The sequence below is a fragment of the Sorghum bicolor genome, chromosome 8 (assembly GCF_000003195.3).
Source record: "Sorghum bicolor cultivar BTx623 chromosome 8, Sorghum_bicolor_NCBIv3, whole genome shotgun sequence".
In the NCBI taxonomy this organism is placed as follows: Eukaryota; Viridiplantae; Streptophyta; class Magnoliopsida; order Poales; family Poaceae; genus Sorghum; species Sorghum bicolor.
The window spans coordinates 62,499,726-62,521,556 of record NC_012877.2 but is presented as its reverse complement, the minus strand read 5'-3'; the positions used below and the strand labels follow the sequence as shown (position 1 = coordinate 62,521,556).

General features: G+C 45.3%; 3 protein-coding genes across 3 annotated transcripts; 2 read left to right on the top strand and 1 right to left on the bottom strand.

The window, feature by feature from the left end:
• Positions 9,738–11,676, top strand: LOC8065260 (AAA-ATPase ASD, mitochondrial). The gene has a single exon (XM_002443622.2). The coding sequence runs from the start codon at positions 9,880–9,882 to the stop codon at positions 11,395–11,397; it is 1,518 nt and encodes a 505-aa protein (XP_002443667.1). The 5' UTR covers positions 9,738–9,879; the 3' UTR covers positions 11,398–11,676.
• Positions 14,144–16,088, top strand: LOC8072880 (AAA-ATPase ASD, mitochondrial). The gene has a single exon (XM_021446067.1). The coding sequence runs from the start codon at positions 14,177–14,179 to the stop codon at positions 15,767–15,769; it is 1,593 nt and encodes a 530-aa protein (XP_021301742.1). The 5' UTR covers positions 14,144–14,176; the 3' UTR covers positions 15,770–16,088.
• Positions 16,335–18,938, bottom strand: LOC8072879 (protein NUCLEAR FUSION DEFECTIVE 4). The gene is made up of 2 exons (XM_002442576.2): positions 18,347–18,938; positions 16,335–17,649 (listed from the first exon to the last, which is right to left on the bottom strand). The coding sequence occupies exons 1-2, from the start codon at positions 18,800–18,802 to the stop codon at positions 16,513–16,515; spliced, it is 1,593 nt and encodes a 530-aa protein (XP_002442621.1). The 5' UTR covers positions 18,803–18,938; the 3' UTR covers positions 16,335–16,512.

Here is a 21,831-nt window from a genome sequence, read left to right as displayed (position 1 = left end):
TTATACCTGAGGGCAGAGGCATATTGCTAAGGGCCTCTCCAACGCGCCACCTCGCGTACTGCTTCAAGCTCTATGTATATATTCATTGTCTATATCACATCTACCAATAGCCTCAAACATATTAGAGGTGCTCACAGAGAATAATATTAGCTTCGATTGATAGAAGGGAGGCTATAGATGAGAAATGACCACGGAAACACGCCAAGCATAAAATATACTCTCTCCATTTCAAATTATAAGTTATTCCAAGAATCTTGGAGAGTCAAAATATTTTCAAGTTTGACCAAAAATATAGAGAAAAATATAAAAATTTATGTCATAAAATAGGTACGATATGAAAATATAACTAACAAAGAATCTAATGATACTTGGTTGGTATAAAAAATGTTATTATTTTGCTATATAAATTTGGTCAAACTTAAAAAAACTTTGACTCTTCAAAATTCTTAAAATGACTTATAATTTGGGACGGAGAGAGTACCTGCTATTCAAAAAGATATGGGCCAAGCTCACATGCTACGTCTGCCTTGGGAATATGAAGACCTTAGCATGTTTACATGTACATGTAGTCTGCTTTTTGGATGAGACCAACACCCTTGTTATCTTGCGTTGCTGCTGCCCTAATACGCACATAATAACGTTTTTACTGTCTTCAACCATGGCCACTCGTACAGGCGCCGTACGTGCGCCGTCCAAATGCACACAAGACAATTTTGTTCAACAAAGTTGTGACGGCTACGCCCCAGCCTTTGACAAAAACACACACACACATACACGAAAAAGGCGTCGATCGAAGGTGAGACCCGGGCTGCAACATTAATAATAAATTACTTGGCAGTGGTTCTGGTGGTTGGGCATATATTTTCCTATGTTGACTTATTGATCCAAATGCGGCATGGTTTTACTTTTAGGCCTTGTTCAGTTGCCGAAATAAAAAATTTTGAGCCAGTGTAGCACTTTCATTTATTTAAGATAAATATTATCCAATTATGAATTAACTAGGTTTAAAAGATTTATCTCGTGATTTACAGACAAATTGTATAATTAGTTTTTGTTTTAGACTTTATTTAATGCTTCATACATGTGCCGCAAGATTGGATGTGACGGAGAATCTTGAAAAGTTTTTGGTTTTGGGGGTGAATTAAACAAGGCCTAAGTTCACCCCAAAACCTAAAAACTTTTCAAGATTCTCCATTACATCGAATCTTGCAGCATATGCATAGAGTATTAAATATAGATGAAAACAAAAACTAATTGCACAGTTTACTTGTAAAATCGTGAGATGAATCTTTTAAGCCTAGTTACTCCATGATTAGACAATGTTTGTTAAATAGAAACAAAAATAGTACAGTGTCAAAATCCAAAAACTTTTTAGATCTAAATAAGGTCTTACTTTTACACACTCATAAGGCCCTCTTTGAAGCTTGGGATTGACCCGTAGACTAGGGTTCTCTGTCATTATATTTTAATAAGCTCCTTTGGTAGGGTTCTAGCTTTTCTGACGCCGCTATTGTTTACACAAACTCTTTATCTATTTTTTTCTTCTCTCCTTGCTCTCTAGTCTCTAAAAAAAATCCAATTAACTAGGATCACTCGTGTAGTGTAGGCGCTAGCTGTACATATATACGGCTGAGACAAGTTTGTGGGTGCGTGTTATGCCAGTGCCATAAGCTAGCTAGCTAAATTAAACAGCTTGAATATATGATCGATGAAGCGACGACGGATTTCGTCAACAATATATATACTACGTACATACATTGATCGTCACATGCATGCATCCATCCCCGATCAGAGAGACTTGGAGTGATCTCTATATATCGAATGGTCAAAAGTAGATCTTGCATGTCATGCGGCCGTTCGGCCAACCGCGCATATGCCGATCAGCAGCGCATGCCGCCTTGCTATGCTCATCACAGAGTACTAATAGCCTGCCCTTAATTAATTATTAGCCTTTGACGACGACGCGCGCAGGATAAGATTATCAAATTTGGCCCCGATCGAGATCCTACTCCTACATGTTGGCAAGTTGGATGATGGATCACCACACCACTGCGGCAGACAGGCCGCCCAAACAACCGCTCGTTTCCCTGTTTCTTTTCCTCTGTGGGACAGGTCGTGACAGCGTCTCTAATAGTAAAAAAAATTGTCCGGCGGTAACATATTGTCTCTATGCACATCTCTAATAATACTCCAGGTGTGCTAAATGGTTCGGCTTCATTACAAGTCTATGATTTGGAATCCTGTTGACCTGGCAATTAATTAAGCCTCAGTACCGGGTAGAGCCATGCATGCACGAGCCGGGTAGATAGAGCCATACCACTGATGGGTCAGGCCATAATCCGTGATGCGATACCCGTATTCATCGATCACTCTCTAAACTCGATATATGGTATGTATTTCTCCCATAATTTTTTTATATATAAGAAAAATTATGATAAGCAATCGGAGTATAGTAGAGAACGAAACTTAGAGAGTCTAGTGGAGACGAGAAAGGGTATATAAAAAGAGTGTTTATGGAATGAGTCTCCCAGTAGAGATATATGTGGAGAATAAAATTTGTAGAGGCTGTTAGAGTGCTTTGTGCTTGCATGGAGGATTGCATATGCGTTATCTTCTTTTTGATAATGGGATCTTTTTATTAAAGCAAAAAAAAAATCCAAATTATGTTCTCCCAGTTCGGTTCAATTCACACTTCTCAACTATTTTAATTGATCCAATTTATCCCTTAAATGAGTTGACAATAAATCTTCAAAAGATCATGCATCCTAAATGAGTTCGACAATCCTCCATATTAATTTATTGTTATTTATCATATTAATTTCTAGGACCGGCACTGTTTTCAGGATGGAGTAGGGAGGCCTGTATTGAAATAAGCATGGGACGACTAGAAAGCCCAAGCAAGCCCAACCAGGGATTGTGCCTTCACATGTGTGGTGGCCCGACGGGCATCCAATTCATAATCTTCAACATGATATATTATAGGAATTGTGAAAAAACAACGCAAGCAATGGGCCGGGGGAAATTTTAAGCTTGTAATGTAGTAGAGTATTATTATAGTGAACGTATCCTATGCAACTCAGCTTCGTGTGCAACCTATGCAACCACCAATTAAAATCATAGGATTTAGATCCAACGTCTGAGGTTTTTTTTCCCTTAAACCGTCTAGTGAGCAACAAGAAAGACAGGTTCCTGGTGAGAAAAACGTAAGGAAGAAAGATTTGGTGGAAGGGTTTAAACGCATACAAAAACAAATTCAGGATTGCTGATACAAAATATAATACCTGGTCGAGTGGTCGTAGGAGAAAGTGTCGAGAAAAAAATAGGATAGAATATAGAAAACTCTTGGAAATGACTTTTTTTTCCTCCTCATAATAATCTAGGAGTTGGCAAACACCATATTTTGGGAACAAAATATAAAGATCTCTTGGAGATGCTCTTACTGAAGCCATAGATATTGAGAACAACAAAATTACTACACATATCTTGCTATCAATAGACATGCCTTCCAATAACACGATATTGATTGTAACAACAATGTCAAGAACACATATGACACCAGATTTTATCTTGAGGTTCGGCCAATCCAGAAAGGAGTCCATACATCATGTTGTTGAGGAAGCCTCCAAGACTTGGGGCCTATTTCAACCCTATCATCTTCTTAAGCGAATTACAAAGTTCAAGCTTGAGGTTCTTACAAGTTTGATTGGAGTAATTATTGTTGAGAATCGGACTATCCATAGATTGACAAATTCATTTTTCTATTCCCGATCACAAGAAACAAGTGGGTAGGAGTTATAGATAGATCCTATTTTCCTTGCCCAATCATTAGTAACATCACACAAGAACAGTGGCGGAGCTCGCTTGAAATTTTAGGTGGGACGGACAAAACAATGAATATTATAAAATATCTTGTACACACTATATACACATAACACATTTTTATTGAGATTAAAAAAATAAAATTCTAAATGGCTAATAAATGGCAAATTCAAATATTAAATGCAGTAGTTTCTCATTTAAAGGTAGCAGTTTGTAGTGTCATAAAAGAGTTAAGAGAACCAACATGCCAATTTAGGCCAGTCTCAATGCGTATTTCATAAGAGTGTCATGCACATTAAATAGGGTGCCACATAAGCAAAATTGTTGACTTGGCAGAGTCATTAAATGAAGGAGTTTGATCAGATGAGAGAGGAGTTTCATCCCCATGAAACTCCAGTGGCTCGGTTACCTAGTTTATAGTCTTGGTAACTGTGCCATGAAACTATGCATTGAGACTGGCCTTAAGAACAAATGAGTTAGTGTATGATATATGTGATAAATATATTTAAAAGCAGTGCATAAGCATACAATAATTAAGATATATACTCCCCATGTCCCTGAAAGCTTCAACTATTAGAATCCGTGCCGGTCAAACTTTTTTAACTTTGACCAACTTTATAAAAAAGAGCATCAATATCTATGACATAAAATGAGTATCTTATAAAAATATATTCTATAATAAATCTAATGATATTAATTTGGTACTGTAAATCTTAGCGTTTTTTCTACAAATTTGGTCAAAGTTTTAAAAGTTTGACTTAGGACAACTCTAGAAGTTTCAGCTTTCAGAGACAGAGGGAGTAATACATATATTGCTCAGTTGTGCACTTTGTGTGCTACCTATGGCCACGTTGTACAATACTTTTTTAGGAAACGTTGTACAATAAATGAGATTAAATCATAATAGCCTATCAGGTTTTGGTGGGATGAAAACGGATCGGATACGGACGAATATCACCGATATCATATTTGTTTTTATATTTCTGGTCGGATTCGGATTCGAATACGGATAGTGTCAATCATATCGGATAAGATATGATTGGATGTCGACATCATAAATATACGATTTAAGTATTCGGATACGGATACGGTATCGGATGTTAAACATTCGGACTCAGATACGGACAGATCTAAACCTCTCTAAACGAATTCGGTCTCGAATACGGTCGGAAAATATCCATACCGTTTTCATCCCTTGCCCTTGGTAAGTGCAAAGTCCACGACCCACGACTAAGGCCTTGTTTAGATCCAAAAACTTTTTGGATTTTGACACTGTAGCACTTTCGTTTTTATTTGACAAACATTATTCAATCATGGAGCAACTAGTCTTAAAAGATTCGTCTCGTGATTTACAGCTAAACTGTGCAATTAGTTATTTTTTATCTATATTTAACGTTCCATACATGTGCCGCAAGATTCGATGTGATGGAGAATCTTGTAAAGTTTTGGGTTTTTGGGTGTATCTAAACAAGGCCTAACTTACAAGCGTAGCCAATGTGCAGCACTCCCCTGAGGCATGACCCTTATCTTTCTTGGTCGACTAGAAGGACACAGCCAAACACAGAAACGCTGCCTGACACGTGCGATTAGGGAGGATAATTATGGGGGTATAGGGTCTCATCACCGTGGCTAGCTGGGGCAGCTGCCCCACTGTGCCGCATGGGGAGCTCCGCCTCTGCACAAGAAGACATATGCACCCACGTCCTCCGAGTGGCCATACCCATCATCTCACGCTATACTTGTCCACAGGCATAATCACTATTGGGCGTGCGTGTGCCACTAAAACAAGCGGCGCACGTGACGACCCATGCTCGGAATCGAGGAAGAAGGGGACGGCAGGTGCAGTGGGCAAGCGGTGGGCGGAACGATCGGCGGTGAGGGCCTTGTGGCCGAGGCAGTGGACGAGGAGGCGACGATTAGGGTTAGAGGGTTGGTCAGCCAGTGAGGCTTCGAGCTCTCCCCTGACCATAGATTGTTGGCTAGTCGGCCGCAATGAGATGGTGGTGGTGGATTGCCCGACGGTGAGCGAGGCGGCGGGGCACCGCCAATCAGGCGGGTATGATAAACGGTTGTGCGGGATAGGCAGCAAGGGCAAGCGTCGATGATGTTTGGGGAGGCAGGTTCATCCGGCGAGGGTGCTTTGTGGATGGAGATGTCACCGGAGGGGTCGCTAGCAGCTACGCAGGCGACGATGAGAGGTGGCGCTGGGGAGGGGAGGGAGGAAGATTGGAAGAAGATGAACATTAAATTGTGAGTCAGGAACAATACGAGCACGCTGAGGAAGGGACCCGGTCCACATGTACCCTCAACAAATGATGTTGTCCCTTGTTCGGGGAGGCGAGGCTTCTCATGCGGCGGCCAGGACATGGTTTGACGATGTCGTCCCTTGTTGGCAGCTGCGTGCTTGCGGGATGAACCACGGAAAAAGCAGATCGAAGGCGTGTGGAAGGGTCACACATGGAAAGAAGGCGCGGAGCACGAAGATTCTTTGATAGCGAGCGAGAATGCCTAGCCCACTGTAATATTCCTATAGTATTAAAAGCTTTCTCTACTAAAACTTACTTCAAATTTTAGTATTATTTTAAAAAGTTTTTATAGTAGTATTATAGTATTAAAATTAGAAGTAACTTTTAAAACAATATTACTAAAACTTTTAAAATTATACTACTATCAAAACTTTTAACATAATACTAAAATAAGAAGTAAATTTTTTTTATATTATTACATTTAGATAGGGATGACACCACTTGCCAAGTCTAGGGACTTGCGGTGATCATCGTAAAAGTTCTGGGACCGGAAAGGCACCACCAGCCAAGTTTAAAGACATACGATGATCACTCCACATACGTCACTTTAGAAGTTCATGGACTTGAATAACACCATCGGCCAAGTTTTCAGGGACCGTTGCTCAAAATTGAAATTCTCTTTGGGTGAATAATCATAATCAATATGCGTCAACTTGGTGTTCCATGTTCCTGTCTTGGAGGTGGAGATCATACTGCTCGTCGTCGTTGTAATTAAAATTGGCGGGGCCAAGTAGAACAGCAGAAGCACAGCGTCGCAGTCACTGACTGAACTGGTGAGGCAGCGGGATGTTGGGTACCACACCAGATCGATGGAGTGTTGGTTGTTGGTGCCTGGCCCTGGTAGACGAAGTAGTGGTGGTCGTGGGTGTGACGGAGGAGACATTATATTGGTCGTCGTCGTCTCGACGTACGGCTGATGGTGACGACGACGGTGAAACGGAACAGGACGAGGTCGTCGGCGTGGAGATGGACGATAGCTAGGCGGCCGGAGGCATCTTGAGCAACCTAGCTAGTTTGGCCGGAGAAGGAGGCGATGGCGATCGAGATCTCGAATTCCAACAAGGGGTACGGTGGGGATCGGATCGATCGTGGCTGTGTCCAGATCCACCACACCGGCCGGGGAATAGTTAATCCCCAGCATCAGCATGCCCTAATTAGTATCCAAATTAAATTAGTCACGCTGCAAATTTTATTTGTTGGTACGGATCTGATCGACGGCATCGCCAGCAGGGTTAGACACGTGGAACGAGACGCATGCATGACCCATGCTGCCACTGCCAGTACGTTTCATTCACCCGGCCTCTCGTGCATCATGCACGCAAGCGCAGGAATATATACCATGCATGGCGGATGGCATGCAGCACAGCACGATCTCAAGCTGAATGCTGCGTGCGTGTAAATAGGCTTTAATTTTCAGTGTCTCTGCTAGGCATTGTCATGACGCATATATATTTACATATATATGATTATTACTAGATCAATAAACTTGACAACAACATAAGTATCATTACTACAATATTTTTTAACGAGGCGGACAAAAAAAGCTTTTTCGAGGCGGTTTTTACAACCGCATCAGATCAAAAGTTATGGTTAATATGACCTTTGTCGAGGCGGTTTGCTGCCCACCTCGATTAATCAAATAAGAAAAGCAAAAAAAAGAAAGAAAAATCCATGGATAGGCCCGCATAGCCCATCACAAGCCAGTCAAGCCCATGCTGCACCGCCTCATCTGTGCCACCATCGAGCACCGCTGCAGCACGAGCACACCGGATCTAGACTCCTCGTCAGCTCCCTACTGGATCGATCTTCCACCTCGCCAGGCTTCTCCTCACCGGATCCCAACAACTTCTCAACGGATTGAACTCCACCTCACCGGATCAGCCCTGCAACCAGGGAAGGAGGCTAGCCACCGACGCCTCACGCCACGCCGCCGCCTGGCCACACGCCATCGCCTGCCCCGTGCCACCGCCTGACCGCGCATCCTGCGCTACCGCCTGGTCACACACCACAACACGCCCCACACCACCGTCTGGGCGTGCGCCACCGTGGACCACCGCCGCGGCCCAAAGGGAGGAGGGAGATGCAGAGTGGGAGAGGGAGGAGACCTGCACAATTGGGGTTGAGGAGAGGAAGCTAGTGTGGGATTGAAACCCTAACTCGGGATTTATACTTGTTGTGCCTATCAGGCCTCACCTGGGCCTTGGACATATTAACCAAGGCAGGCTATTTTAAGAGGCTCGCCTCCTAAAATGTCATGATTTTCCTAGGCGGGCAGCTTATAAAAACCGCCTTGGTTATTTAATAGGAGATGGTTACATTATAACCGCCTCGGTAAATCGATTTTGCGAGGACGTTAGCTGTAACTGCCTCGGTTAATGAAAAATAACCACCTCGGTTAATCACAGGCATTAACCGAGGTGGTTTAAAAGCCTGCTCATCTTTGAGGTCATTTTTAAAACGCATTGCAAAAGATTTTTTGTAGTAGTGTATACACACGCATGAGACACGATTAGTATTAAATTTTTTATGATCTCCAGATCGAACAGGCCAGATTCTGGATGGATTGTACATGTGCTAGCTTGCGATTTAGAATCGAGTTTAGACCGCCGACAGATTAGAAGCTCGAAGATGGCTAAACCAAGAAAACTGCACACTACTATGTAGGCTCCATGTGGAGACCGGTCTACACCTTTTTATGTATTGCAGGTTCACAAAGTGCTTATGGAAGGAAATCCCTGCACCCGAGTGCATGGCCACCTAGTGAGACACTTGAGAAGTGGTGGACAACAATGTCAAATGCACCGAGTATAAGTAGGAAAGGCTTTTGCTCACTAATCATACTAGTTTGCTAGGAAATATGACGGAAAGAAATGCGAATGTTTTTTAGCACACCGAGTCCACAAACTTTGAGGTACTTCAGAAAATCAAAGACGAGACGTCGTTATGGGTTATGGAGGGAGCGAAACACCTTTCTACATTCACCCGGTGGCCATTTTTCTAGTTTTGATCCATCACCCTTGGGAGGCGTTTTACTTTTGTAAATTGAGTGATGTATAGAACCTTTTGACTGAAGTTGTACAGTGCGTCCAGGTGATCTCTTTTTTTTTTTTTAATATAGCGGGTAGTTCTTCTGTCCCTTCGTTTTAAAAAAGAAATCGCCGCCTGTCAATTGTGTCAACAATGCAACTACCCGACGAAAAGTATATGGTGACTAGCTTGCAGTGCACGCATATGCACCCGAGATGATCAAGTCATGGCAATTCGTCTGCAAACCAATTACATCAAGTTTCGTGCGTCCATTAACATCTGCCCCACCAATCATATAGTACATGCATGTCTAGATGCATGACGCATGTATATATTGGGCGGTTTCGTCATTGTTTTCAAAGCAAATTCTACCTTTGCTACTACTAGCAAAGCATACTATACTACCTACTTCCTTCCGATATCACTAGGAGACAACGAACGGCAACCAGCAGGCAATGGCATGCAACGACCACAGCGCAGTTGACTCCAAGTCAAGTAGCTGAGCTAGGTGCATATGCATGCAACGACCCGGCTAGCTGTGGTACGGTCGTCTATATAAACTGGCATCCCCATCGGCACTTGAGATCAAACAATATAAGTATATATGTACCATGCATGTGCTTACTATAAGCTAGCCTGAGTGAGAGTAGTTAACAACAAGCAAGTGCCTCTACCAGTTAAGAAAGAAAGCTTGCTAGAGCTAGGCAACAACACACAAAAGGTAGCCATGGCGGTGGTGGACAAGTGGACGGGCCTAGGTTCGGCTCTGGCGAGCTTCCTGTTCCTGTGGTCCATGGTGCAGAGACACGTCCCCGTCACGCTCAGCCACCGCGTCGCCACCTGGGCCAACAAGCTCGCCTCCTACCTCAACCCCTACCTGGAGATCACCATCTCCGAGTACGGCGCCGAGCGCTTCCGCCGCAGCGACTTGTTCCTCGCCGCCGAGGCCTACCTCTCCGACGCGTGCGCGCTGCGCGCCCGCAAGCTCAAGGCCGAGATCGGCAGGGACAGCAGCAACCTCCAGGTCTCGGTCGGCGACAACGACGAGGTCACCGACGACTTCCAGGGCGCCACGGTCTGGTGGTACGTCGCCAAGAAGGTGCCCAGGTCCAACGTCATCAACCTCTACGGCAACCAGGACGAGCCCCGCTTCTACCGGGTCGTCTTCCACCGCCGCCACCGCGACCTCGTCGTCGCCAAGTACCTGCCCCACGTCCTCCGGGAAGGCCGCGCCGTCACCGTCCGCAACCGCCAGCGCCGCCTCTTCACCAACAATCCCAGCGGCGGCGGCCGTGGGAGGGGCGACGTCTGGAGCCACGTCGCGTTCGAGCACCCGGCCACGTTCGACACGCTCGCCATGGACCCTGAGGAGAAGGAGGAGATCCTCGACGACCTCGAGGCGTTCCGGGAGGCTAAGGACTACTACACCAAGGTCGGCAAGGCGTGGAAGCGAGGGTACCTGCTCTATGGACCCCCCGGCACCGGCAAGTCCACCATGATCGCCGCCATGGCCAACTTCCTCGACTACGACGTCTACGACCTCGAGCTCACGGCGGTCAACAACAACACCGACCTGCGGAAGCTCTTCATCGAGACCACCGGCAAGTCCATCATCGTCATCGAGGACATCGACTGCTCCGTCGACCTCACCGGCAAGCGCAAGGACGACAAGAAGCAGGCAGACGGCGGTGCTGACAAGCCCAAGCTGCCGATGGAGCCTGAAAAGGACGAAGGCAGCAAGGTCACCCTTTCAGGGCTGCTCAACTTCATCGACGGGCTCTGGTCGGCGTGCGGCGGCGAGCGCATCATCATCTTCACAACCAACCACAAGGACAAGCTGGACCCGGCGCTGATCCGGCGAGGCAGGATGGATCGGCACATCGAGATGTCCTACTGCCGTTTCCGGGCGTTCAAGGTGCTCGCCAAAAACTACCTGGACGTCGAGGAGCACGAGCTGTTCGGCCAGATAGGGCAGCTGCTTGAGGAGACAGACATGTCACCGGCAGATGTGGCAGAGAACCTGATGCCCATGTCCAAGAAGAAGAAGAAGAGGGACGCCAACGTGTGCCTGGAGAATCTTGTGGAGGCTCTGAAACAGGCCAAGGAGGATGCGGCCAAGGCCAAGGAGAAAGCAGAGGCGGCAAAGAAGAAGGCTCAAGAGGAAGACGACGCAAAGAAAGGCAAAGGACAAGACCAAGGCGATAAAACGTCAGAATCCAAGATGAGCAACGGACACATCAAATGAGATGACAAATGACAGGTCCTCAGTATGTCAAACAATTAATGAAGTACAAATATAAGACTGCTAAGATATGCTATCAGAGCAATTGGGGGTACATTATTTATATTGGAATTGGAACAACTAGGACGCACGATCTGAACAATACACACACTCGTGTCTGTAAAATTAGTGGATAACATGTATTCATGATTCTAATAATAGAAGACAACATCAAAAAGTACTCAGATGGTAGGATATATATATAGTTAAAAGTAAGTTATGATTGTCATTTTCATACGTGTATATACTAATAATACCACAAATGCCAAATAAATAAATTCATGTATGCCTATACAACACCGTTGTATCATTGCGATAATAAAAGTAGACTGTTGTTTATAAGTAGTGTACGTATACATACTCACCATCGCTTACTGTGTTGTTCTTGCAGCAGATTTTCTCCAATCACTTGTCAATAAAGCTAAAGATATTGACCTCCTGAATGTCCCAATTCCTTTTCAATATACTTTAGACTTTTCAATTGTGCAATATGTAGCCTCATTATTTTGGAAGGATGTACAAGCAGGCCCTTGTTTTTCCTAAAATCCTTACTCCATAGATAGAGCAACTGGTCTCAGAGTACCAGTAAACATCACTAAATAAAGTTTGGTTGCTCCAATGTATCTCTTCCTTTCACTTACCTAGGTTCACTTTTTGAGACTTCCCAAACCAAAAGTTGAGGAGTTTTTAACATTGATATGTATGCATGTGAAAGATGACTAATCAGTACTTGAACATCTCCTTTCCAAAGCTGGTAAACTAGAATTGGTAAATGTTGTGTTCTCCTCACTCCCAACTTTATTCATGTCTACTTTTATTCTACCAGATACACAGTCATCAAATATATTGGCAAGTTTAGAAAGCATTATCTCTGGAGAGGAGCTGACTAAAATGGAATCCTACAAAATCCATGGAAAATGGTGTGTATGCCAAAGGAAGAAGGTGGTTTGGGAGTGATTGGCCTAAAATCTCATAATGAAGCCTTAATGATGAAAAAATTATATAAATTCTTCAATAGGTTAGACATCCCTATGGTAGGCATTATTTGGGAAAAAAATTGCTCAAATGGAAGGTTACCAAATCATGTGAAAAATAGCATATTTGGGGGGGGGGGGGGGAATTGCTCAAATGGAAGGTTAGATCTTTGTCATTCACAGGTCTTAAGATTAAAGTTACTTGATCTTTGTTCCTTTGCAAAGCAGTTTATTCCAGTGAAGATGGTTGTCTCTAGAAATTCTATGTCTCAACTCTTCCACTTGCCTATCTCTAAATCGGCTTTTGCTCGGTTTCAATTGCTCTCCGTTAAGTGTGAAGAACTCCATTTAGATGAAGGCCTAAACATTTGGACTTACACCTGGAACTCTAGTTCTTTCTCCTCTGCTAAAGCTTGCAAGTCCCTGATTGGACATCGTCAAGTAAATTTTCCTTTAAATGGTTTCGGAATTCCTTCTACCAACAAAAACACAAGATTTTTTTCCTAGCTTCTTCTCAAAGCCATAAACATCTTGAGAAGGCGACATGTGCATTTGGAAGATTATATTGTGCTTTATGCTCCTTAAACACTAAAGAAATCCTTGAACACCTACTCCTGGACTGCCCCTTTGTTAAAAGAAGGGGCTTGATTTAAATCTGATATATGCCCAACCAACATTAGTATTTTTTTGAAACCATAAATAACTTCAAGAGTCGCCTCCCTCCCTCCTCTTTTTCATATATCAATGGCTTGGACAATTTGGACCGCTATGAATAACCAGATCTTAAATCGAATCAGCTAGAACATTTTGGCTTGCAAGTCAAACTTCTTTAAGGAGCTTTCCTTGCTTTTGCATATAGGCATATAGCCAAGAAGAAGAGCCTCCCTCAATTTGGTTTTCGGATTCCTTTTCCTTTTCTTTCTTTCTTTCTTTCTTTGTCTCTTAATTTCATCTTTTATTGAAACAAACCTCCTCAGATTTTCCTTTTGATTAACGTCATTTTACAGTAGGGCCCTCGCCCTCCTGATTCATAAAGAAAACGGTGACAAGAGATGTCATTAACAATGGTTATATATGGTAGAGGAGCTTGCAGTCCACGCATGCGTGCATCCGTCCAATTAGACCAAGCTCCGTGCTGTAAATTAAATTAACGTCTTTCTATGGCCCTGTTTGGTTCCACCAACTAAATTTTAGCTAGCTAAACTTTAGTCACTTTAGTAGCTAAAGTTCCAAACACATTGACTAAAAGAGACTAAAATAGTTTAGTTCCATTAGTCACCCAAGAGTAGCTAAAATAATTTTAGCTAGCTAAAATTTAGTTGGTGGAACCAAACAGGGCCTATATATAAATAAAACAAGGATAGTCCACTAATGCTAATAAGGTCCATATAGATGACGCATTTGAGCAGTTTTATTATTTGGACAAAGCAAATTCTTCCTTTGCTAGCTTTGGTTGAATTTGCCTGCCATTGGATGGACCCCACACATCATCTTTTTTGATTTTTGAAAGGAAAAAAAAAACTTGTACCGTGTGCCGGCGCACGTGGGGGAATCCACATTATTCATCGGACAACGTACGGCGACAGCTCCGCCTCACCTGCTCCTTCCTTCCGACGAGACGACGGTAACCGGCAGCCGGGGAGGGGGAGCCGTTGACTGCAAGTCAACAATCCCGTGAACGGATATGAATATATATATATATATATACTCCTCGTCTCCTCCTACATACTGAACTCACTAGTCACGGAATCACCGCTAGCTAAGAAGCCATGGCGATGATGGACAAGTGGACAGGCCTGGGATCTGCGCTGGCAAGCTTCTTCTTCCTCTGGTCCATGGTGCAGAACCACATCCCCGTCGCCTTCCGCTACCGCCTCAGCACCTGGGGATCCAAGCTCGTCTCTTTCTTCAGCCCCTACCTGGAGCTCACCATCAACGAGTACGGCGCCGAGGTCTTCCACCGCAGCGACTTCTACCTCGCCGTCGAGGCCTACCTCTCCGACGCCTGCGCACGCCGCGCGCGCAAGCTCAGGGCTGAGCTCGGCAAGAACAGCAAGAACCTCCAGGTCTCCGTCGACGACAACGACGAGGTCACCGACGTCTTCGCCGGGGCCACCATCTGGTGGTACGCCTGCAAGCAGATGGCCGGGTCCCAAGTCATCAGCTGGTACCCCGGCGAGGAAGTGCGCCGCTTCTACCGGGTCGTCTTCCACCGTCGCCACCGCGACCTTGTCTTCGACAGGTACCTGCCCTACGTCCTCGAGGAAGGCCGCGCCGTCACCGTCCGCAACCGCCAGCGCCGCCTCTTCACCAACAACCCCAGCGGCAGCTGGAGCTCGTACCGTGGCAAGAACGTGTGGAGCCATGTCCCGTTCGAGCACCCGGCCACCTTCGACACGCTCGCCATGGACCCCGTCGACAAGGAGGAGATCCTTGACGAGCTCCAGGCGTTCAAGGAAGCTAAGGACTACTACACCAAGGTCGGCAAGGCGTGGAAACGAGGGTACCTTCTCTATGGGCCCCCGGGCACCGGCAAGTCCACCATGATCGCCGCCATGGCCAACTTCCTTGACTACGACGTCTACGACCTCGAGCTGACGGCGGTCAAGAACAACACCGAGCTGCGGAAGCTCTTCATCGAGACTACTGGCAAGTCCATCATCGTCATCGAGGACATTGATTGCTCTGTCGACCTCACCGGCAAGCGCAAGGACAAGAAGGCGGAGAAGAAGGCCGAGGCAGACGGTGCTGACAAGCCCACGCTGCCGACGGATCCCGACAAGGACGACGGCACCAAGGTGACGCTTTCCGGGCTGCTCAACTTCATCGACGGGCTGTGGTCGGCGTGCGGCGGCGAGCGCATCATCATCTTCACCACCAACCACAAGGACAAGCTGGACCCGGCGCTGATCCGGCGAGGCAGGATGGACAGGCACATCGAGATGTCCTACTGCCGCTTCCAGGCCTTCAAGGTGCTCGCCAAGAACTACTTGGACGTCAAGGAGCACGAGCTGTTCGGACAGATAGCGCAGCTGCTCGAGGAGACAGACATGTCGCCGGCAGATGTGGCCGAGAACCTGATGCCCATGTCCAAGATGAAGAAGAAGAGGGACGCCAATGCATGCTTCGAGGGTCTTGTGGAGGCTCTGAAGCAGGCCAAGGAGGAGGCGGCCGCTAAGGCGCTGGCTGAGGCGGCCAAGGCAAAGGAGGAAGCAGAGGCGAAGGCAAAGGCGGAAGCGGAGGCGAAGGAGGCTAAAGAGAAAGACAAGGCAGAGGCGGAAGCAACAGAAAACAACAGAGGAGAAGACAAAGGAAAGGACAGCAAGATGAACAATGGAGAAATCAAGGAAGGTGACAAGTGACAGGTACAGAATGAGATTGTTTACTAGTGAAATGATGGAGGAAGATAGCTGAATAATGCAGTGTCCTATATGCACTAGGAGACGAGTAATGTATCAGAGAAGCACATGTAATGTATCACTCTCTCCAAATCAAGCAATCCAGTAGCTTTCCCGTGTTTTGTGGCCAATCCTCATTGTTCAATAACACAGTAAGGCCTGCTGTCGGTTGTGCTACAGGTTATCAAGTTGCTCTGTAAATTTCTTTCATGTAACCCCTGCTCTCCTCTTCCTAAACTTTGTTTTAGGCAGTGCCGTGTAATCCTATTGTACTTGTTTCTTCCACATTCTTATATAAAGAAGAAAATGTGCAATGCACATTCTCAAAAAAAAAAAACATTAGTCTACAGGTACACTGGGGATAAGGGGGATTAAACAGGCATCGATACTTTGTGCAAACAGGAAACAGGAAACAACTGTGACACTTCATCTTTATCTAGCATTAGTACATGCTACAGTATATATGGTTTTCCCTTTTCAATCGTAAATTCACAGAGGATGTACAGGAGCCACACATCAAGCCTAGTCGTAGAGTGAAGGTAAAAGATATATATTTGTTCAGGCCATGAGTTGAAGATCATGTTCCATCTATGTAATAATCTCCAAAAGTTATATATTCACGCTTATACAAATACTCACATAATATACACCATACATGTACAAGCATTATTGCAAGTTATATCGTCATCTTTCATGAAGACTTCTCACTAGTCTAGGAAAGATTGCAACCTCGCGTATATGACACGCCTATAGAACTTCCTTGTTCTGATAAACAACACAAACGCAACAGCAGACCCGAACATACAGACCCCAGCCATGATCATGAAAGAGAGCGCAAAGCATTGCTTACCTACACAGGAGTGCTCATCTGGTGACGACTCAATATCGTATATGTAGCCCACAATGCGCACCGAGAGGATGTAAGACCCAACAGGGCTTGCAACAGCCACCGTGTTGAATATGGTCCCAAAATGGTTCAGCCCAAAGATCTCAGATGTTATGCTCGGCATCAGGGCCCACTGACAACCGTAGCACATGCCGATGAGCACCGACCCAATGTAGAGTGATGCAGGGAGACCGGAGGAGATGATGGCATGACCGACGCTCATGATCAGCAGCGTAACACCTATAAAGAATGGCCTGCCAACTCCTCGCAGGCGAAGGAAATGGTCAGATATGAAGCCTGCACCAAACCGCCCTGAGAAGTTCCAAATGCTCCAGAGTGACACAAGTGTGCTGGTCTCCTTGGTCGTGTAGCCAAGGGAGCCACCAATCTGGCTGATATTGTTCACTGTGGCCAGACCTGATCCCATTCCGCAAGCCATTGCTAGGAAGAGCAACCAGAAGTTGAGTTTGCACATGGCCTGTAATACATTCAGGTTCTCTTTGCCTGCAGACAGGTCTTGGTCAGATCCCCCAAGTGCGGTACTGGAGGTAGCATTTTCAGAATCCTCTGCGACCTCTTCACGGAGCAGTCCAGTCCTTTGTTCTGAGATTGATTCCTCATGTGGTGTCTGGGCCTTTAAAGCGACGGCTACCGGAGACATCACTAGTATCAAGAGTACCACGAAACAAATGCTCTGCACAGCTGAGCTTATTGAGAAAATTTGACCACAGATTATGAGAATCATCAAGTATCCGGCAACAGTAACAGCAATGAGGGAGAAAGCATCTAGGAATTTCTTGTTGTACCGTTCATGTGGGTTGTGGACATCCACAAAATACATGAGCACCAACGTGACGGCTGTGGGCAAAACTGCCAGCATGAGTATGAAAGAGCTGGGATCAATGTGGATAGTGCGGTAAATTTGGACAAGTATTGCCCCACTTAGGCCTAGAAAACCCTGTTGCAAAAGTAAACAAAAATGAAATGAGTTAAGTTCGGGTCAAAACTGCCAGCATTAGTATGGAACTGCAGGTGGGATCAATAGGAATTAATTTCCTGTCAATTGGCTGTCAGGTGGCAGTCTTAGCATACAGATATAGGTCACTGTATCTGATTTCTTTCAAACTGCTTGCTCAAACATCTGTATTTCAGTTTGTTAACGGAAATGGGGAAACCGTCGGTTTGAAAAAAAAAAATCCAGTCAATTTGGCTGGTAGTAAATTAACATGGTTGGGGTTCAAACCGAAACTGACAAACGAATACTACCTTTTTTTTAAGTAATCAATACTAGCTTTGGTACTAGACTGAAAGTTTGATGCAAAATGAAGACAATTGATAGAATGTGATCCAAAGAGTTTGGTGGGACAGCAGCATCCAGGAGCAGGACATAGTCAAAATTCATGTTAGCCAATAAGGCTCCATCCAGATGGCATAAGCAAAGTAGTGAATGACAGGTAACCCAGAAAAACGTGACAGGTAACGTGGTGTGCTGATTTCAATTGTCAGTTAAGGGCTCCAACCCAATAACAAGTCTACTGTTGTCTGAATGTCTCAGATCAAATATTGTGGATCGCATTCCGAAATAATGGGAGGACAGAGCAGAGAAAGAAAGAAAGAAAGAAAGAAAGAAAGAGAGAGAGAGAGAGTTAACTTGCCTTCATGATGCCGATGACAGTGCCTCGTCGGTCGGGGAAGTTCTCGACGGCGGAGACAACATCAGCGGTGTTGAAGAAGGTCTGCGCCTGCGCGGCGAGCAGCATGTAGAGGCACATGAGCGGGAGCGGCGCGGGCGCGACCCCCGCGACGGCGAGCCAGATGGGGAGGTAGCCCGCGACGCAGAGCAGGGCACCGACGAGGAGGACGAGCCAGGGGCGCCTCCGCCCCCCCGCGGGCGCCCACGCGGCGAGGAGGCCCGAGAGGACCCCGACGTTGGCGCCGACGTCCTTGAAGAAGGCGACGGCGTCGAGCGCGGACTGGTCGTAGCGCTGCGAGGCCTTGAGCGCCGGGGAGTAGACGCCGAAGCAGTAGGAGCTCCCCGCGCAGCACTGGATTAGCGCGCTGGCGGCCAGCGCCGACCATCGCGTCCGCGCCCGTGGCATCGGCATCGGCATCGGCGGCGCCCCGGCGGCTGGGGAAGGAAACCGTGGTTGGTTTGGCTTGACACTCTTCTTTGTTGGGCCCACAGCGCGGTCGTTCTCCCCCCGCGTTTGTTCGCAGCAATTGACACGTAATTATGTCCACGTGTAATGTATGCCTGCCTCTCTCTCTTTCTTGTTCAAAAACTGTCTATGCTCACATTTTAAAAACTCTCTTGTGGTGTTGCATACTTCTGTCCCTTTATTTCTGCCGTTGTAGCTTTTGGGTAGGTGGGTTCGTCTAAGCTTGGCATTCGGTTTACCTGATTTTTTTGGGTCAGATAATTCGGGTAATTCAAAATTGTTATCCGATATTAGTTCCGAAAAAACACTACCCGCAATTTCGGATATCCGATAATTTGGGTTCGGGTTCGGGTATTCCCGATTTATCCGAAATTTCAAAAAACAACACACTACACAAAATTTCAATAGCAATTTATATATAATTTCAACAGCAATTTGTATAAAATTTTAATAGCATTTTGTAGAGAATAATATATTACTAGCACTTGTTCAAACAAAGAGAATTATGTTCTATTAAATTGATAAGTTCTAATATTTAACTAACAACATATGATAAATACAAAGATATAGACAAATATTTGGGTAATTCGGGTAGTTTGGGTACCGGAGGATATTACCCGAATTACCCAAACTAATTTCGGGTAATCAAAATCACTATTCGAATTTAGGATCGGGTACCTCGGGTTCAGGTAATTCGAGTTCGGGTCCGGGTAATTCGGGTACGGGTAATTGGTATCGGGTAATTTGCGCAGGCTTAGGTTCATCATAGATCGTCCAAATATAAGGGTAGTCTCAACGTGGTGTTATTAGAGTTTTATTAACACTAAATATGATAATTTGACACCAAATTAATGATAAGAGAGATGATATAAGTTTTTATACGAGCAGAAACTCTTCTATACTATTTTAAAAATATGAATATATTAGAAAATAGATCATAAAAGCTTCACTGAGAATGGCGTAAGCAAAGAAATAGTCTAGATGCATGGTAATCATTGAGAATCAGACATTCAAATCCTACTTGCCAGTGACATTCAATACAAGACGGAGGGAGTAGCATGTATTTCTCAACGTTAAGAGGATCATTGCTCAGGGCTCACCATGCCCAGGGGCATATTCAAGATGGAGACAAAAAAAAGACTAAATAAAAAAATTAGAGTTAGAGTTGGAGATTAATAATGATTCCATGCTAAGTAACAGTAGTTGAAGGCGCTCCGATGAGTTCTTCAGTTTCTCAAATCCAAGTTCATCACATCAATGTTTAGGGCACTTTCAATGAAGTATTAATGGTAGTCTTTATGTGCTTTAATATTATCCTGCCAACTAATTAAGCAATTTGCTGACATGACAATAAAATTAATGAGAGATTAGAAAACGAAGGAAGACGCCATTTCTCCCTCACGAAACCGAGTCTAATCGTGAATCAAGACCGGTCGTTCGGCGTTGGGGAGATGTAGTCATTTCTATCTCATATTCTTCTAGACCGAAAGTGCAAGCACGCCGCTCCCGTGACTTCTCTCGTCTGCTCGTGCTTTGGTGCCTCCTCCCTCGTATCTTGCCGGCCATCTCGTGTGCGCGAGAGCTTCGTCGCCGTCCACATAGGCAAGCACCATAACACCAAACCCCCAACGTTCATCACGCGTACGTCGAGGTGGTTCTACGAACCTGTGGAAGGTCCTTGCTGTCGTCGTGGCCGTGGAGAGATCTGGCAGAAGGCGCTAGAGTGCTGGACGAGGTAGTAACGGTGAAGGGTGTTCTCGAGGCTCGAGCTAGGCTGGCCGCTCGCACCTACTCCGCAGCATTGGCCTACGGTGCCATGTTTCTTGGATCGTCACCGGTACTTGGAGCCAAGTTGCTATGGAAGACGGCTGCTCCACATCGCGTCCGTTTTTTCTTTTGGCTTTTGCTTGCACAGGAGGTGCTGGACTGGGGATCGGAGATTTCGATATGGTCTACAGCCTTCAAAATTTTATCACCGCAGGGACGAGCGAACGCCATTGCTAGCGAAGGCAGGGTGTTGGGACTTGGGAGGGTGCAGGCAGCTGGGCCAAGGAGACGACGGGAGTTGAGACGGCAGCGCGACGCAAATTGGAGAGACGGTGGCGGCATGGCGTGGCACAAGCTAGAGCTAGGGAGGCCGGGTAGGGCATGGCGGTGGTGTGGCGCAGCGCAACAAGCCTTCTCGTCTTCTATTGTTAGATAGATAGCGAAAAATTTAGAATGTAATATGGCTATATTTAGATAACCATTTAGAAAAGTTGTTGGAGGATTGATTTTTACCAAAATCTCTATTTGTAGCGTTTAGAAATTATTGGAGTTGTTGTTACAGAAGCTACTTCGTTTGTCCATGAAACAATCAATTTCTAGAATCCGTGTTAGTCAAACTTTTTTAAATTTGACTAACTTTATAGAAAAGAGTAATAACATATATGATATAAAATATGCATCCTATAAAAAAATATTCTATGATGCATCTAATGATACTAATTTAATATCATCAATTTTAGCATTTGTTTCTAGAAATTTAGTCAAAGTTTAAAAAGTTTGACTTAAAACAACTCTAGAAATTGATTCTTTCGTGGAGTGATGGTGTATATCTGGAGCTGTTTGGCAGGAGCCAGATCTCTATGGCTCAACCAAACATGGCATTATAGATGGCCATGCAGCCCAAGGCACGACGGCCCAGCCCAAGACACGACATTTTGGCCCGGTCCGAGCACGGACCGGCCCAGGCCGGTGGTGCAGGCCGTGCTTGGGCCGACCTCTAGGCCCGCAGGCTGGCCCGGCCTGAGTTTTAGGGGTCGGCCCGGCAATGGCCCGGTGCCACCTCCGTGGGCTTGCACAGACAACTTATTTTTATATTATATATTTTTTATGTTATTTCTATAATCTAAGATTGAGATTGTGAACCTAAGAAGTTGAGAGTTGTAAAAAATTGATTGTGGCATTATGCTAGTGAAGTGATTATTGTCATTGTGTGA

Bases quoted from the DNA above. Each gene is read 5' to 3' on its own strand.
- LOC8065260 (XM_002443622.2), top strand. From the start codon at position 9,880: ATGGCGGTGGTGGACAAGTGGACGGGCCTAGGTTCGGCTCTGGCGAGC.
- LOC8072880 (XM_021446067.1), top strand. From the start codon at position 14,177: ATGGCGATGATGGACAAGTGGACAGGCCTGGGATCTGCGCTGGCAAGC.
- LOC8072879 (XM_002442576.2), bottom strand. From the start codon at position 18,802: ATGCCGATGCCGATGCCACGGGCGCGGACGCGATGGTCGGCGCTGGCC. The intron at 17,650-18,346 runs GCAAGTTAACTC...CTTTTGCAACAG, and splicing joins CTGTCATCGGCATCATGAAG to GGTTTTCTAGGCCTAAGTGG.